The 15861-nt window shown below is 35.8% G+C and overlaps 2 protein-coding genes and 1 long non-coding RNA gene across 3 annotated transcripts; 1 reads left to right on the forward strand and 2 right to left on the reverse strand.

Annotated features, from left to right (window-relative positions):
* Nucleotides 1-2171: 2171 nt before the first annotated feature.
* LOC119068818 lies at nucleotides 2172-3377 on the forward strand. The gene has a single exon (XM_037172592.1). It carries the CDS (start codon nucleotides 2240-2242, stop codon nucleotides 3032-3034), a length of 795 nt encoding a protein of 264 aa, XP_037028487.1. The 5' UTR covers nucleotides 2172-2239; the 3' UTR covers nucleotides 3035-3377.
* A 6550-nt stretch (nucleotides 3378-9927) lies between these two features.
* On the reverse strand, nucleotides 9928-10852 carry LOC119068819. Its single transcript, XM_037172593.1, has 3 exons — nucleotides 10499-10852; nucleotides 10270-10436; nucleotides 9928-10205 (listed from the first exon to the last, which is right to left on the reverse strand). The coding sequence occupies exons 1-3, from the start codon at nucleotides 10827-10829 to the stop codon at nucleotides 10008-10010; spliced, it is 696 nt and encodes a 231-aa protein (XP_037028488.1). The 5' UTR covers nucleotides 10830-10852; the 3' UTR covers nucleotides 9928-10007.
* Nucleotides 10853-12883: 2031 nt separating this feature from the next.
* Nucleotides 12884-15639, reverse strand: LOC119068820. The gene is made up of 4 exons (XR_005086229.1): nucleotides 15565-15639; nucleotides 13292-13337; nucleotides 13163-13226; nucleotides 12884-13107 (listed from the first exon to the last, which is right to left on the reverse strand). It is a non-coding gene; the product is annotated as an uncharacterized LOC119068820 (long non-coding RNA).
* Between the last annotated feature and the right edge of the window lie 222 nt (nucleotides 15640-15861).

Consider the following 15861-nt stretch of genomic DNA (forward strand, 5'->3'; position numbering starts at 1 on the left):
AATGAGTCAACTATCGAAGGATGAGTCTACAGGTGCCCGCTAAAACGTTGATAATAGCCACAGAGGATCGGATTTGCAACTTTCAATATTTAATTTGTTACATTCTTCTGGCATTAGAAAAAAAGGAGACATTTTGAATGTTAAAGACTTTATTACAGTAAATGTCAACGAATTTGCCATAGCTTTTTAGAAAGAAAAATGGCTTTCATTTTTCTGTCACTTTCGGAACTTGGGCTTACATTTTTCAACTTTCGTGCCAAGTAGGCAGCATATAAAACTTAATACGTAACTCTTCCTCAATCGATACGTAAATAGTGTATTACTATAAAAGGGAAGGACTTTTACTCATCGTGGTACGAAATATCAAATTATTTCCCGAGTGTAGTATGACGTTTTCCTTTACGGAGGAGGGAAAGACTTTTCACTATGGACGGAAAGTCCATTTTCCCTCCCTAGTAAAGGAATAACTTGTAGTATAAAAATACCTAAGATCCTCCACTACACTTTATTAATATAATGTAAGTGGGGAGAGCGTATGCACTCTCTCCTTATACTAACCAGTTGAGTTGAATAAACAGTTATAATACAACCATCAAAGAACATAGTTTATTCTTATACTATAAACTATTATACGGTTTTACCCCCACCACCGGCGTATAACTATTTCCCGATAACTACTATAAAACGTATAAGCTCTATTCTTTGTATGAGAGGACCACCTGAAAAACATATTAAAATTTCATTGATGTTGACTGTCATTCTAATTGTTTCAAGAAAACTGTACTTCGTCTTAACAAAATTTAGTTAGGTGCTCTGTTCTTTTCTGACAAATCTGTTTCGTGACTTCTTCTTCTTTGAAATTACATCCCTTAATTAGCTTTTGTTTTACTCTATTCTTTTTTTTACTTATTTCAACCAGCACAATCATTCGTTTTGAACAAATAATTTCGTTTGGTTTTATTTTTGAGCCGAATAACACTCGCGGAAAGGTGAAATGCAACTTATTTTCTGATTTGGAAGTTGGTGTGGTTTGTGATTGTATAACAAATGAAAATCCAGACTCTGTATTTTAGCATTTTGTTTTCAAGCCGCGTGCGCGTATCTAGCACAGAGCAGAATCTCCAAATCTAGATTTCCATTTGTTAAACTTAATTGTCTCTACTTAGTGACGAAAAGTAAAGAAAGTAAGGCAGCGTGATTGACATCTGACTTTATAGTAATTTACATAGATCATGTTTTGCTTAACTTGATCTACACTTCGCATGTCACCATGTATTTTCATGGGTATAGGCATCAACATAGCAGTAGTACGTGGCGCCATCTAGGTTTTCATGAGTGAATCAATTCGAACAAACACACAATTTGTTATTGTTGACTAAATTTAAGTTCAGCACCTCCGAGTGAGGCTAATCCCATTTAGTCCAATTCGATTTAGTCCAAGAGGTGCGGTCTCGTTTTCTATTGGAATGTCGACTTCCAAGTCTCACATGACTAAGAACCATTTAGTAAGGAGTGAGATCATGATGATTGATTGAAGTAAGCCCCTATATTCTACGATGTCGTATTGTCATACTAAACAATAATTGTATTTCCAATGTATACTGTACAGACCATTGGGCACACGAGTACCATATGACGGCGAGTGTGAAATGTACGTGAACGTGAGTAAAAACAAAAGAAAAAGAAATTTCCAATAAAAGAAACACTGACAGTGTTTGCAAACAAGAGAGAAAAAACTAGACAAGAAGAAAAGAAACATTAAATAAAGTGTTCAATTGGTCTCAATGCATTTTATAAATAAAAATGTTTTTTTTTCCACAAAATGCATCGATACGAAACAGCAGATAATCCGCATTTCAATATTTATTTCTTTTATAATATTTCACTTAGAAATACATTTTCTATCAAATTAACATTTTTTGTTAACATGCGCGTGCTCACCACACTTTACAATTTTTTTTCTTCTTCTTCTTTAAATAAATAATAATTTGTATTTCCAACTTGGCCGATTTTTCGCGTTCTAACAAATTACCGAAGCTAAAACAATTTCAACTGAAACATAATTACTTATGCAAAAATTAACACGCTCTAAAACGCTACGATTCTTAATAATCTGTCTAACTGCATAAAATACCGATGCAACTTCATCTGGATCACAAAACTATAAAATCCATCATCGCAACTACATCTCGAGCATTATAATTTAGTTAGTTTAAGGTGTTAAGAAACATAAGCGATAATGGATTTACTCAGATTTGGATACTGTGTTCTGCTAATTGTTGCAATTGTATCGGGACAAGAAGACAATTCATCATCGGCGAAAAGTGCGTTCAGCGCGATAACGAAAGTGTTCTCACAATGTGGAAGTGCTGATAATATTATCAAGTGTTTTAAGCTGCAAGCCATACGGCTCACAAATCGTGCACTTAAATTACAAAACATAAAACTAATGGATGGAGTGTCGGTCATCAAAAGGAGCGGATATCGTGACAATCGATCGTACAAGGATAATTCGTTGGATGATAATGAACTAAATAGCTTAACGTCTCGCAAATTGGACGAAATTTTGTACGAACGAGCCAGTAAATTGTTCGAAAGTCATCAATTGCAAGTCAATTTACCACGTCTGATGTCGTTCGGTCAAAACGAGGTCGGCAAATTTATCGAAGAAGGACGAAAGAAGAAGAAAAAGTATTTGGGACCGTTTCTGGCCGCCATTGCATTGAAGGCTGGTATTCTGAAAATGGCCTATCATTCCATTGCAATTGTTGCCGGAAAGGCATTGATTATCGGTAAGATTGCGCTGGTGATAAGTGCAATTATTGGACTAAAAAAGTTGGTGGCACCGGAAGGACATGAAAAGACCACATACGAAATTGTGAAACATCCGCACGTCCAACAGAGTCACAGCTATTCGTCGAGTCATGGTGAATACGATGGTCATGAAAGCGGCGGAGGTCAATATCATCGCAGCTTAAGTGAAAAAGAAATACAAGACCGTGTTTACAAAGCTCATGTACCTCACACCCAATAACACCAGTTATCTAACTTACGGTAGAGAGAAGAAAAAAAACGAATAAAAACAACAACAACAAGTCAAGAGAGTTACTTACTTATTTATAATATACTTACATGTGTGCCGGTTATAACGATTTTTTTTTCTTTCATAAAATGCGCATAATACTTAGTTTTTCTTATTCATATTTTCGATGATATTATGTGTTAAATAAATGCAATCGAACCGATGCTTAATAATAATAATTTAATTTTATGTATTTATTTTGTATATGATAAAGAAATTGAATAGAGTTAAGCTAAAATGTAGAATAGGCAAGTAATATAATAAAGTTTAACATGAATTAAGGTTAATTGTGATGATAATGTTTCCCTGATGTTCTACTCGAGTATAACGATAACTAAACTGATCACGCCCATATCTTTGTCGTGTCGAATTGATGCCGAAAATGACACTTCGCTGTGCATTTCGAAATATATTTCAATTCGTTCCGACGGAATTATCACTATATTTGACACACAGATCGAAATATGAACCGAGATCTTAATCTTTAAGGTATTAACAGAACGCAATCGAATCTTTTTTGGAACTATAATATGACTCCCTCTGGAATTACTTTTATTTTATCCCAAATGGATCTGCTATTTTTAGCAGGAAAAGTAATTTTTCAGAATCAGAAATGAGAATTCCTTTTCTTGACGAGACCTTCAGTACTTCAATCGACAATCTTCCCACTGCTAAAATTCCTTCTTAATACCAGCTTAGTTTATTTTGTAACATTGCTGCAATGCTGCAAAGCAAATAGTTCCTCCAGGGATTAAAATACATTTATGAAAGTCGCCAGTTCAAACCTCAATAATTTTTTTTTGTGTACTGACTACAGGCAGAGTTGTTGAAAGTATTTTTTGTTTTCGAAACCAAAGATTAAGGGCATATTTTTTTGAATTGGAACTTTAGAGCCTCGGCAATTTTCTGCTATCAAAATTTGTTCTCCGCCAATAACGGATTGGTTTTCCGGCTCTTTTCCGCAGTTTTTCCGGCTCTTTCCATCCCCGAAAGTTTTGGTTGTCCTCCCACATAACTCGGCGGTTCGCTGATGGTAAATTTTCAAAATCTGTAAAATCGTCTATCAGCGGACGCCTGAGTTTCTATGGTGAACGAATAAAACATGCTGGAGATGATAGAGCGTAAAAAACTAAGGAACAAATCCGTTATTGGTGGAGAAAAAATTTTGATAGCGGAGATCGCCGTAGAATATGGGTTTGAAAATGCAGACCTCCGCCAATTGCAATAGTTTTGTATGACCAGTTACCTCAGATCAAATTTTTAACACTTTGAGGCAATAGCACAAATTAAAGACCTTGTACATATGTTTGACATTGAAATGTGGGCAACATAGAGAGACTGAATTTCAAAATCCACCGAAACCCCGTGCTTCCATCTACATACAAAACTCGGTATGTGTACGAGCCAATCTTAATCTTTATTTTTCAAAACGCAGGCGGCAAAATAGCCACTTTGCTCCCTCCGCGGCAACTTCGGAAGCCTTTGTGAAAAACGTTGTGTTTAATTTATCTCGGGTAAAAGGTTGGAAATTGCATTTTCTCTGGTAACACACCCTCGAAACGCAATTTACAACGTTTCTCCCTAATTGAACAAATAACTGTTTTCGAACAAATTTACATAACAAGGACAACAGCCTTATAAGCCGTCAAGTATTACTAAAACTTTCTAAAATCTGAATGCCCTAGAAATCTAAAAACTTCACTTTTAATGTTGTTTCTTGTAGCTTGTTTAGTCCCAATTTTAATCCTTGAAGGGATTATATTTCTTCAATGACCAGCTGGAATAAAAAATCGAAAAAGCTAGTGGCACAAAGTCTCTTTGTTATACTGTGGCTATTGGCAAGCTTTGTGCCAATAGTCTCTTTCTTATACTGTGGCTACTGTGGCTGTTGATTCTATACCTTACCGGCAGACATTATTTCAACACAAAATTCCACTCATTTTTTAGCGTCAATTCTAAGCTTCATAAATATATTAAACACGAGACACTGATATTGATAATGGTTTTGTACCGAAGTCGCTCTACTAGCAAAGCAAATTGAGTGCAAAAGAACTATCTATGATGAAACCAGCATGAAAATTTTAAGTTATGTGAGAACCTGACCTGACAGATCCAGGGATTCCACGCAAAATTTGAAGTAAAAAAGTGGAAAAGTGAGTAAAAATAACGAAAATAGTTGCTGGAAATAGTTGATTTTCTGGTGAAAAAGTTGGTAGAAAAGTGAGTTTTAGGAACTTTTTAACCCAATTTTACGAGAAGTCAAAGATTATTTTACGAGTCAGTTTCTCCGGGATGAAGCCATAGGTGATTGAATTGCAGATAACTTTAATTTCACCAAACCAAATAGTTTTTAACGACTTAGCAAAATATTTTCAAATAAAGGAAAGTCTGCCTCCAATGAATTTTCAAAGACTTTTATCAAGTGTGGAAGAGGAGGCAGGAGGATACGTCCGACTCCTATGCAGTCATGAGAGCCGACCTTTTTCTTAAAGTCGGCTAAAGCCTCGGCTTGGGGTGTTGATGACGTTGTTGAGCTTTAGTGTCTTCAGCAATCCATGAGATATCAACTAGAGGAATCATTTTTTGAAGGTTTTAGCGATCGGCTGCATACAAAATTAAAGGTTTTTGGTCGGCTAAGGCCATTTTTTCGTATTTTCCCTAAAAAATGGCCTTAGCCGACCTATAACTTTTAACTTTGTATGCACCCGATCGCTAAAACCTTCAAAAAATGATTCCTCTAGTTGATATCTAATGGATTGCTGAAGACACTAAAGCTCAACAACCGTTTAAGAAAAAGGTCGGCTCTTATGACTGCTACTATGCTGACAAATCAGCATTTACAAAAATGTGAAGCATAAAAGTTCGTTACTCAAATACCACAAATTCGTTTGCCGAAAGAGGCTTAACGTTGAACGCCTTTTGCATTTTTGTTACTGTCTTAAAAACGTAGGAGGTTAAAATTTCTGAGGCTAGGGAAAGGCTAGGTCGACGGAATTTTCGTTTTCAGAATTATACCTCTTGGATGAAGTTCTCTTCCGGTAATTTTTAAGTCAATTCTATTTTTAGACCCGTACGAAGTACTGGGGTCTTATAGGTTTACGCATACGTTTGTAACACGTCGAATTGGACTCCCTGAGTAAGGGGAAACCTATTGTGGTTGTCTAGAGATGCCAAATCCGCGAAAAAAAATGTCCGTCTGTCCGTCTGTCCGTCTGTCTGCACGATAACTTGAGTAAAACGCATCCGATTTTGAAAATTCTTTTTTTTCCCGTTTGGTAATGTCAAAAGACAGGCTAAGTTCGAAGATGAGTGATTTTGGATCGACCCCTCCCGAGCTGTGGCCCAATAAGTGCTTTACGGTTTTTCGAAGATATCTCCGGACATTTAAACGTTAAACTTGTAAGTGATACGTCAAATAAAAGGTATTTACAATACCGATCGACAAAAAAAAAGTTTATGGAAATCGGATGACCGACTCGTGAGTTAGACCCCTTGGTGTGGAACAGGCACAGGGCGGCAAGCAGTTTTTGCTTGTAGGTCGGCCACATTTGAACATATTTCGTCTGTTTTAGCTTTATTAGATAGATATTGACCGTACCAATCAGGGAAAATTTTTTTTATGAAATTATGTTCTCCGGAGCGTGAGCTAGGTCTCTTGGAGTGAGCTCTTATCTGGCTACTCGGAAGTACAGTGAACGTGGTGTATTTTGACAATATCTCGAGTAAATTTTGACCGAATTTCATGAATTTTTTTTGTTTGAAAGGTATTAACGAATGTAAAGCGTCGGTACTATTTCCGGTCTCCTAACAAAATGGCTGCCGGCGGCCATATTGGATTTTAGTAAAATAGAAATATCTTGGGAAAAATGATGCTTAGAGAGTTTCTGTTAACATGGAAATAATTTGTTATGTGTGTGGGGTTTCAGGGATTCCATATACGGACATCTATATATACCTATATACAGCTATATTGAGCTATATACAGGCATATAGAGCTATATAATAGCATATATGTTCCTCTGTGAAATGTTTATTTATAGTGAAATATAGTTAAATATAGCGGTATATAGCTGTTTAAATAGGAATTTATGAAATTTGTCTTCGTACGGGGCTGTCTATATTGCCTCCGGCAATTTAGTTGTATATGATAACAAGGCAAAGAGTGGATAATGTAAGTGATTTTAAAGGGAGAATAATTTTTCAGCAGAGAAGAAAATGAAGTAAGAGAAATGAAGAGTTTCACATTAAAGGCTTTTGATACGAATAGGTGTTTCGTACGGGTCGGCGTTAGCTATGTTTTTAATCTATCTTCAAAATGATGTTAACACTATTATAAAGACTTCCGGATGCTGGCTATAAACAAAACTACAGCCTTCAGTTTCAGGTCAATATACTGGAGCCTAAGGTTCGTTACGATGAATGGAAGGATTGCGCAAATGACTTAGTGCAAGTTATACATTAAGCGCTTTTAAGTTATAAGCCATGCTCATAAATTATGTAACACAAAAATCTGGAGTTTGTCGACGCGAAATGTATGGGAATTTAAAAAAATGTTCCCCTCATAAATTGCAACTAAATTTTTAAAAACTTAAAAAAATATCAAAAATGTCGAGGTTGATCAAAGTTTTAGATGTTTTGTAAATTTACCTATAACTTATAAGAGCCTGACTTAAAACTTATAGGCGCCTAACTTATAACTTCGACGAATTTATTTGTGCAATCCTTCTAATAAAATTAAAAAGAGATGCACTTATACAGTTTTCGATTCTTTGAGTCTTGTTTTTGTGCCCGAACTCGTAACATCATATCGCCACTTTTTCTTGTTGTTTTTAAGTTTTATCTAACTTCACTTGACCTAGCAGATTACCTGGAAAGTTTGTGTGAATGTTTGAGGCTACCTGAAACTTGACCTGACAGGTTTGAGTGAAACCACACAAACCAGGTTCTTTTATCTAGGTCCTATTACCTGCACAGATTTGAACTTTCAGGTCGAACTACATTTAAGCCGCTGTTTCGCCGGTCGACCCATTTAAAGCTATATTTTTCACATTGGAGTAAATGACACTTAAAACAGAAAGGTTGAAACCATAGGTAAAAGGTGCATTGATGCATAAAATATTCATCCAATGGTGCAAATACTTAGCGGAGATACGTAAGTTCATCTTAGACAATACTAAAGTGAAAGAATACTCTTGTAAAATGTTTTTGCAACGGACTATATACTACCCTAGAAACTTTTAATATAAAATTTCTAGCGCCGCAGGCGAAATTCTACAATTCTAACATGTTTTCTACTCTACTTTAATTGATTTAAAAAAAAGTGAGTAAAGGGTCTGAAAATAGTTGAAAAAAGTGAGAAATCAAGCAAATAGTTCCTCACTTTTTCAGATTTTGAAAATAGTTGAAAAAAGTGAGAAAAGTGAGTGCTTGGAATCCCTGCAGATCTGAATACGTTCTAAAATTGTCTAGAAAGACCTGAAATTTCACCACTTAGGTCAACTGGTTTGACTTACATTGGTGAATATATTCGCAACTTTGCTAACGATTAAATTGGAATCGATGGCTTTATGGTTAGTGCGTTTTAATACATTACCGACGATGATAGTACAAACCTGAAGAGAACTTCAGCTTCAACTATGGCACAATCACATATAACATGAAGCAATTTGATCGAAATTATTTCCCATTCTCTAACTTCACGAGCATCAGCATAACAAGATGATTTTATATTGTCGCATTATGTTCTTCTGTAATATTAACATACCTTCCACTTGTGTATGTGAAGCAATGTTCATTGAATGACTCTTGTACCGTCCTATTATCTTAAAATAACTTTTCATTCTGTTATCATCTGTGTTTTGTGTCCGTTTTACTTTCGTTTGATTCATTAACGAAATTGAGTGCAATAAATACAAAGTACGAAATGTGGGTAACGATATTATCGTTTTGCTTCCTTGTACCCACTTCAGCTCACGTAATGGCATTGGATACTTTGAAAGTAACTAATTACATGAGTTAACAATTTTGTGATAAAATCAAGCTCACAAAAATATTTTTCATTCCTAGGACCCGAAAAGTACGACTTCGTCGTACATTTTATCCGTCGGATGTGAAAAATATTATTCGTACCACGTACTAAAAGTCTTTTTTAGCGTATTCGATTCCAGACCTCGCCTTCGGCTCTGTCTGGAAACATATCACACGATAAAAAAGAATTTAAGTACTAGGTACGAAATATACTTATGAACAGCTTGCTTCGGTAAATGTCTTTTTGACAAATGTAGAGTAATATATCCGAGCCGAAGCCGAGGTAAACAACCACACTTGTCGAAAAACGGCTACTGACAAAAGTTAAACTCAACAACACTTGAGTGAGTTTCCGAATATCACAAGTTTCTTTTCGAATTAAAGAATTACGTACCAGCAAGTAATGTATTATGGTTTATTGTCTGCCCAATGCGAAAGTTAATTAAGTAAAATGAATCGAAAATATTCTTTATGTAATGGATAATTTTCGCAGTGCACAAACCGCTATGTAGTGGTCAACTTTCGCAAAGCTCAGGCAATAAAATCTTATTTTGAAGTTTTATATTTTCAATAAATAGGATAATTTCAGTAGGACATCAAGATTATAGCACTGATTACAGCAAATGGTACTCAATCAACGTATATATGCTCGCAATTGCAATGTTATCAATACACGCGTCTGTCACATATTAAATGGTAACTCTCACCCACAATTTACTCTTCGGAAATATTGAAACTTGAATTTTGATATTTTCACATAATTTAATTCGAAAATTTTGGTAATTGTCAATAAATAAATAAATAATTTAAGTGAGTAATTCAATGTAATATTCACCAATGACGTGAAATCGGAATGGAACTAAGTTTTCACGTCATTGAAGTTCACACTAAAGCCGATTTATCGGAATCGTCTCTTGCCACCTCTATAATCTTCAATTTGTAATTCTGTATCATCATAAACGTTGTCCCTCAACGGTAGAATGCTACGCTGCCATCCGCTCGACGGCCCACTACTGTGATGCTCGCTGTAGTGATCAACGGGCTCAGTATAAATTACATGATCGTTACTTGAATTGGTCGTTGCATGTTGAGATTTCTTGAGGGCAATCTACATATTATTACGGGAAGTTCAAAATTTTAACGGAATAGTTTAGTCTTACCGTTGTCGAAACGAATAGTGCTATCTTTGCCAGAATCAATGCTGCGGCGGCGACAAACGCAATTTTTCCCAATACCATCTGAATAACCACAGCTGCTACAGCCAAACCACTCATCAGAAACATACCGCCACCGTGTTTGTTCTTTCTACGTCTTCCTGCTCTACCTGCTACAAATTTTTCACGTTTTTTTTGGCTTTCAGGTAAATTTCAAATACGTTTAAGTGAATACCTTCTTCGAGTGGATTCAAACTGAATTGGATGTGTTTTGACTGAACTAAATCCTCTAGTTTCCCCATGAACGTAGAGTCATGATCACTTCGACTTTGAAATTCTTTGGGAGGATTCGGTTCGATTGCAACATAGTCGTTAAGGTACCACGTTTTATTATCCTGAATAGCACTGTCCATAGCCACGAAAATATTATTTTGAATGCACTTCACTACATCGGAACTGAACAAACATTTATTTATCGGTGTCGAATCCGTGGAAGAGTTAGCCATTTGCGATACAGCGAAATGAATGACGGAATAAAAAAGCACAAGTTGCAGGTAATTTGCCATTTTTCGGTCTAAACTTGTTGAAATATCTGGTGACACTAGTCAAACTTGTCAAGTTGGTTCGTTCAAAGATAGCAAGTGAATGATTTATTACTTTGTGATGAATGCTTCAAGAACAGAAATAATTACATGGCATTAGATTTTGAATTCAGCCAAAAAATGATGTACAGAGATGATATCGTCGATATGTTCGGCCTAGTTATTTTGCGTAAAATGGTAAATAATATGAATCAAAATTTTAAGACAAAAAAAAACTGCTGTGATGTATGACATCAATTATAGCGTATAGCGCAATAGAAACCATTTGTCTATCGGAATAAGTTGATCTAAATGATTTAACGGAATTTTGTGATATTTTCTCTCTTATTCTTAATATTGTGTTTCGTTTTTACTCCATCTTAAGCGACGCTGAATTCAAGCAAAGAATTTTATTTTGACATGTTTCTGACTAGATACTTACCTTAAGAGTTTATCAGTTAGAAGATCTCAGACATCAAAGGAAAATATTCTTAAAATCGAAAGGGAAATGGATCATACCTAAGGAATTCATCTGAAAAACAGCCTACCGAAATTGTACCTATTTTACAGTTGATGTGTCAAGGTTAGTATTGAATCGTCGAATCAACGCACTCCAACAACAGGCACAAAGAACAGATTTTTTTTCAAGGTTCTGAAAGAACAGGTTAAGACACTTTCGAGTTGATCACGAAGGCACACCGCCTCCAAATCAAAATTTTCCTGTAGCGCCAACTAGGTTTAGAAAATTTTATATGACGTTTTCAACTTACAAAAAAAAATGTTTTCAAGTTGACTTTTCAAACATGCCTGAATTGTCAAGATTTGTGTTTCACCTGCCTTCGTAAGTGTCTTAACCTGTTCTTTCAGAACCTTGATTTTTTTAACGGTCATTTGACCTCTTATTTTGTATGGAACGTCCGTAACGTAATGGCCCATACCAACATAAAGAAACTGAATTTATATGAGAATTTTAGACTACTGTGTCTTTATTTCGGTTCTCGTACCTGTTCTTGGAGTGCGTTGGTCGAATTCAAAAGTGCATTTATCTTATTGGATAATAACCATTGTATCATTGCATAGCTGTGTTTTATGTAGTTACGGGGCACAAAGAGTCTGACTGAGTTTGGGATTCGACATTCAACCAAGGACTGAAATAAGGATTTTTTTTGCAAGAAGCCAATACGTGATTAGGGCACTATTAGGGTACGGTCAAAGTTTTAAATGCCTTTTCAGGCACTAAATGGCCGACTGTCACAATAATACCCACGCCTGTATTCCACGTCTGTTTCAGTGGATTTGTACGAAGTAACTGTAAACACGAATTTTCACTGGCCGAACGAACACGATTTCATCCACAGATATCGGTTTTCACATAAATATTGACTAGGTTATGTCTCTAAGGATAAAATTTGACGCACAATTCGTATGGCCTTCGAACAGACTCATAAGGGCAACGACGATTTCTGTTTTCTCACTGATCAATTATTTAGGCAATTTCACTTCGTTCGGGCTATAACTTGCTATATTTCCCAAAATTTGTTTAGAACAATTGTTTAATTTTTGAACTTTGTGTAAGCGAATATGTTTAGAGATTAAATATTAAGTGGCGATTACTAAAAAAGGATCGAAAGGCGACGGATATTTTGAAGCATCTTAATAAGAACCATTCTATTCATGATTGATGAATGTTTGTAATTTGTGAAAAATGGCTCTTCATTTGAGTAGACAACTAATAGAGTGTATCATGGTATAATTCTGCATGATTGAAGAAAGTGAATTAACAATTGCAAAGAGCATTTGTTGTTAAAAAAAACTTGATTTTTGGTCGAATTCCCGCATCCTCCTAGTTTTGCAAGATGCATAAACACAAACTCCTTCATGAACCTCTCGAAGAGAAAATCTTTATCAGCCAACGAGATAGATAGAAAATCGCGTGGTGGAAAAACTAGTGGTGAACAACTTAACAGTACAGCTCTCTTCACGCTTCACCATATAAAGGAATTGGTTGGAGCTGACGAATGAAAAATTCGTAGCTGAAATTTTCGTTGAGTTGTAGTTTATTAGACATCACAAAATATTTTTAGACATGCAATTTACAGAAAAAAAAACCTGATAGTTAAACAATTTACTTGTCCATGTCTTAATTTTCAAAGTTTTGTATTCATGCGTAGCAGTCACATCTTTCCCAACTGCAAGCGCCGCCAGATCTTCCGATAGATTTACAATATCTGGTGCAGCCACTGCCACCGCTCCATGGACAACCCTAAAATCCAACGAAAATAATTAGAATGGATCAATGTTTTATCGTAAACACTAACGTATTCAGCCGCCACATCCTGAACGAGGAGTGCCACAGCAAGAATAACGAGGAAGACAAAAATGCTGTAAAACAGATAACTCAGATTATTTAACACTCTTAAGAAAAAAAAGTTACTGAGTGAGCTTACAGATTCAATTGAGCCATGATAGATATGTTCGTAGAGTTTCGAGTTTCTGCAATTTGAATGAGTTAAATTAGATGGAAAACATAGTTAAGTTTGTGGTGACAGAGAAAATATCTATAAACAGCTTTAGTCGCTATAGGTCTTAAATAATGTTAATAATTTTTAAAGTGTTTAAAATGTTTAATTCAAAAACTTGAAATTAGCGGAGCCAAAACTTTACCTCAAGTTTTGAATAAAATACTTTACTTGACAATGGGATAAATGATGGAAATGGTACTTCTTGTGTGTTTACCAACCTCAGTTATGCCTCGATCTCAGGGGCGCCGACTTTTGTTTTGGTTGTTGGGTGCAAGATTTAAGTCCATAATATGTAAAGCGCCGCAGGCGAAATTTTTCCAGGCACGGACGAACTAAGTTGGTTCACAAATGATATGTCTGTGAAGTACCTGCGAACTTAAACCTGCGAATTCTACATTATATTCCAGTCGTTGTGACGATCATTTTACATGAAGTTTTAGTGATTTCAGGAATTATAAAAAATTCGCAGGTGTGAAACTGCGAAATAAGAAATTCACAGGTTTAAAACTGCGAAATAAAAAATTCCCAGTTTTGAACCTACATGTCAGTGTTCACTTGAGTTCATTTTTATACAGTGTATTAGGTCCCTTATTTGTTGCTTATTTGACGTTTTAAAAATGAGCCGCTCCTGCCTGGTTTAATTTACTCTGCCGTGAATTTACAACTTTGCTCAAATATTTGTTACTGTCGATCAACAATTTTTCCGCCACATTTAACGTTGCCATTTCCTGACCAATCGATCTATCGATTTCCCTTATATTTTCTTCGTTTTTTTGTCCTTATGTTCAAGATCAGCTCTTCTCACCTTAGAATTTTTGAAGATCTAAACAAAGTGACAGGAGACAAACAGTTATGGGAATATTTATAACACCCTTATATCAACGCACCATGCAGATGCACCAAAAAAAAAGTGACATTGACAGTATCTAAGTTTGTATGAAAATTACTTTTTTGTAGTTTAAGTGAATTGTATGAAGATTTTTTGGACACTGTCCGGTTGTGGTATCTGTAATTTTGACGTGCATTTGCATGGTGCGTTGCTTATATGCATCAATAGCATCCTTGACTAGCTGTTGTTCTTTGCATCGACTCTTTATTATGCAGAAAGTTTGTGCTGAATACAGCATTTGCGTGGCTTTTGTCAGTCGTGAAATAACTGGATGTTTAAAATGACCAAGAATATCTTTCATTTCTGATAATCTAAGCCAATAATTATATGAAGTTTCGTTGAAAATTATTTTAATTTACTTTTAGAGCATAAAATCCGCTTGATTGTTATAAATGTTATACTTAATTAAAGTCCTCGAAGTGTCCTACTTAGGACAGTAGGACAAGTAGGACAAATTTCGAAATAAAACGACAAAGTAGGAAAGTAGGACACTGTGGGAGCGCTACAATCTCGCAATTTTTAGTTTTGAACCTGCGATTTTTCTAGCTAAACCTCCTAATTTTCATTTGGAACCTGCGAATTTTTAACCAGAGCTTCCAACTTCCCTGTTGGTCCTGCGTTGGTTTTTTGGCAGGTTTGAAACTGCGAATTTGAACCAGCGAATTTTTTCTGCAGGTTTGAAACAGCGATTTTTTTTGTTCGCAGGTTTGAACCTGCGAATTCTTGAAACTTTCATCAGTAGAAAGTCATGTAAAATGATTGTCACAACGACCGGACTATAATGTAGAATTCGCAGGTTCAAGTTCGCAGGTACTTCACACACATACAAATGATGCGGTTTTTAACTAATTTGATCAATATTTTATTGGGTGCTACGCACCCAACAAACTCGTTTGTCGGGTGCTCGCGCACCCATTGCCACCTAGAAGTCGGCGCCTCTGCTCGATCTGTAAATTTTACACAAGAAATGCCATTTCTATCGATTGCCCCATTGGTAAGTAATGTACCATTGGCATCAGGGAATCTGGCACACAGTGCAAATAGAACGCACTTTTGAACTACGTAAAAGGTGAACTCACACGCGTAAGTTTAATGCTGCAAATGCTTTTTAGCCCTGTCATCGACTTTATGACTCCTTTTACAAAATGTTGGTATTGAAAAATTGTGTGCGAGTTCACATTTTGCGTAGTAGAAAAACGCGTTGTTTTAGCACCGTACCAGATTACCCCACGCCGTACCATTGCAAGTTAGTAACTAACTGTTAGTCGGCAAATTTCATCAAATTCAAAAAATTGTTTTGCTAACCTACCGATTTAACTATATTTCAAACTTTAGAAACGATATTTATTTTGCTAAGGATGCTTTCGGCTTGTCAACAAACACTGTCTGTATAACAAAAAGAGCGCGAACCTTTTCTTTTATATGCGACATTCGAAGGCCATGCATTTTGATCATAATTTTCCACATTAGGGGTGCATCATAAATTTTGTAAAATTCGTTAGGTGGAATATAGCTCCATATTCGAAAGTCCTCGAGTACCACGGCAAGGGAAAATAAACCAAGCAGTAGCGGTTCATTTTCAAAAAGTCAAATAAGGGACCAGATA

The sequence above is a fragment of the Bradysia coprophila genome (assembly GCF_014529535.1).
Source record: "Bradysia coprophila strain Holo2 chromosome X unlocalized genomic scaffold, BU_Bcop_v1 contig_20, whole genome shotgun sequence".
Taxonomy (NCBI): Eukaryota; Metazoa; Arthropoda; class Insecta; order Diptera; family Sciaridae; genus Bradysia; species Bradysia coprophila.

What these genes read in the sequence shown, in the direction of transcription:
- LOC119068818 (XM_037172592.1), top strand. Translation starts at nt 2,240, where the DNA reads ATGGATTTACTCAGATTTGGATACTGTGTTCTGCTAATTGTTGCAATT.
- LOC119068819 (XM_037172593.1), bottom strand. Translation starts at nt 10,829, where the DNA reads ATGGCAAATTACCTGCAACTTGTGCTTTTTTATTCCGTCATTCATTTC. An exon ending in TTTGAATCCACTCGAAGAAG is followed by an intron (nt 10,437 to 10,498) that starts GTATTCACTTAA and finishes AAAAATTTGTAG; the next exon opens with CAGGTAGAGCAGGAAGACGT. An exon ending in CACTATTCGTTTCGACAACG is followed by an intron (nt 10,206 to 10,269) that starts GTAAGACTAAAC and finishes ATTGCCCTCAAG; the next exon opens with AAATCTCAACATGCAACGAC.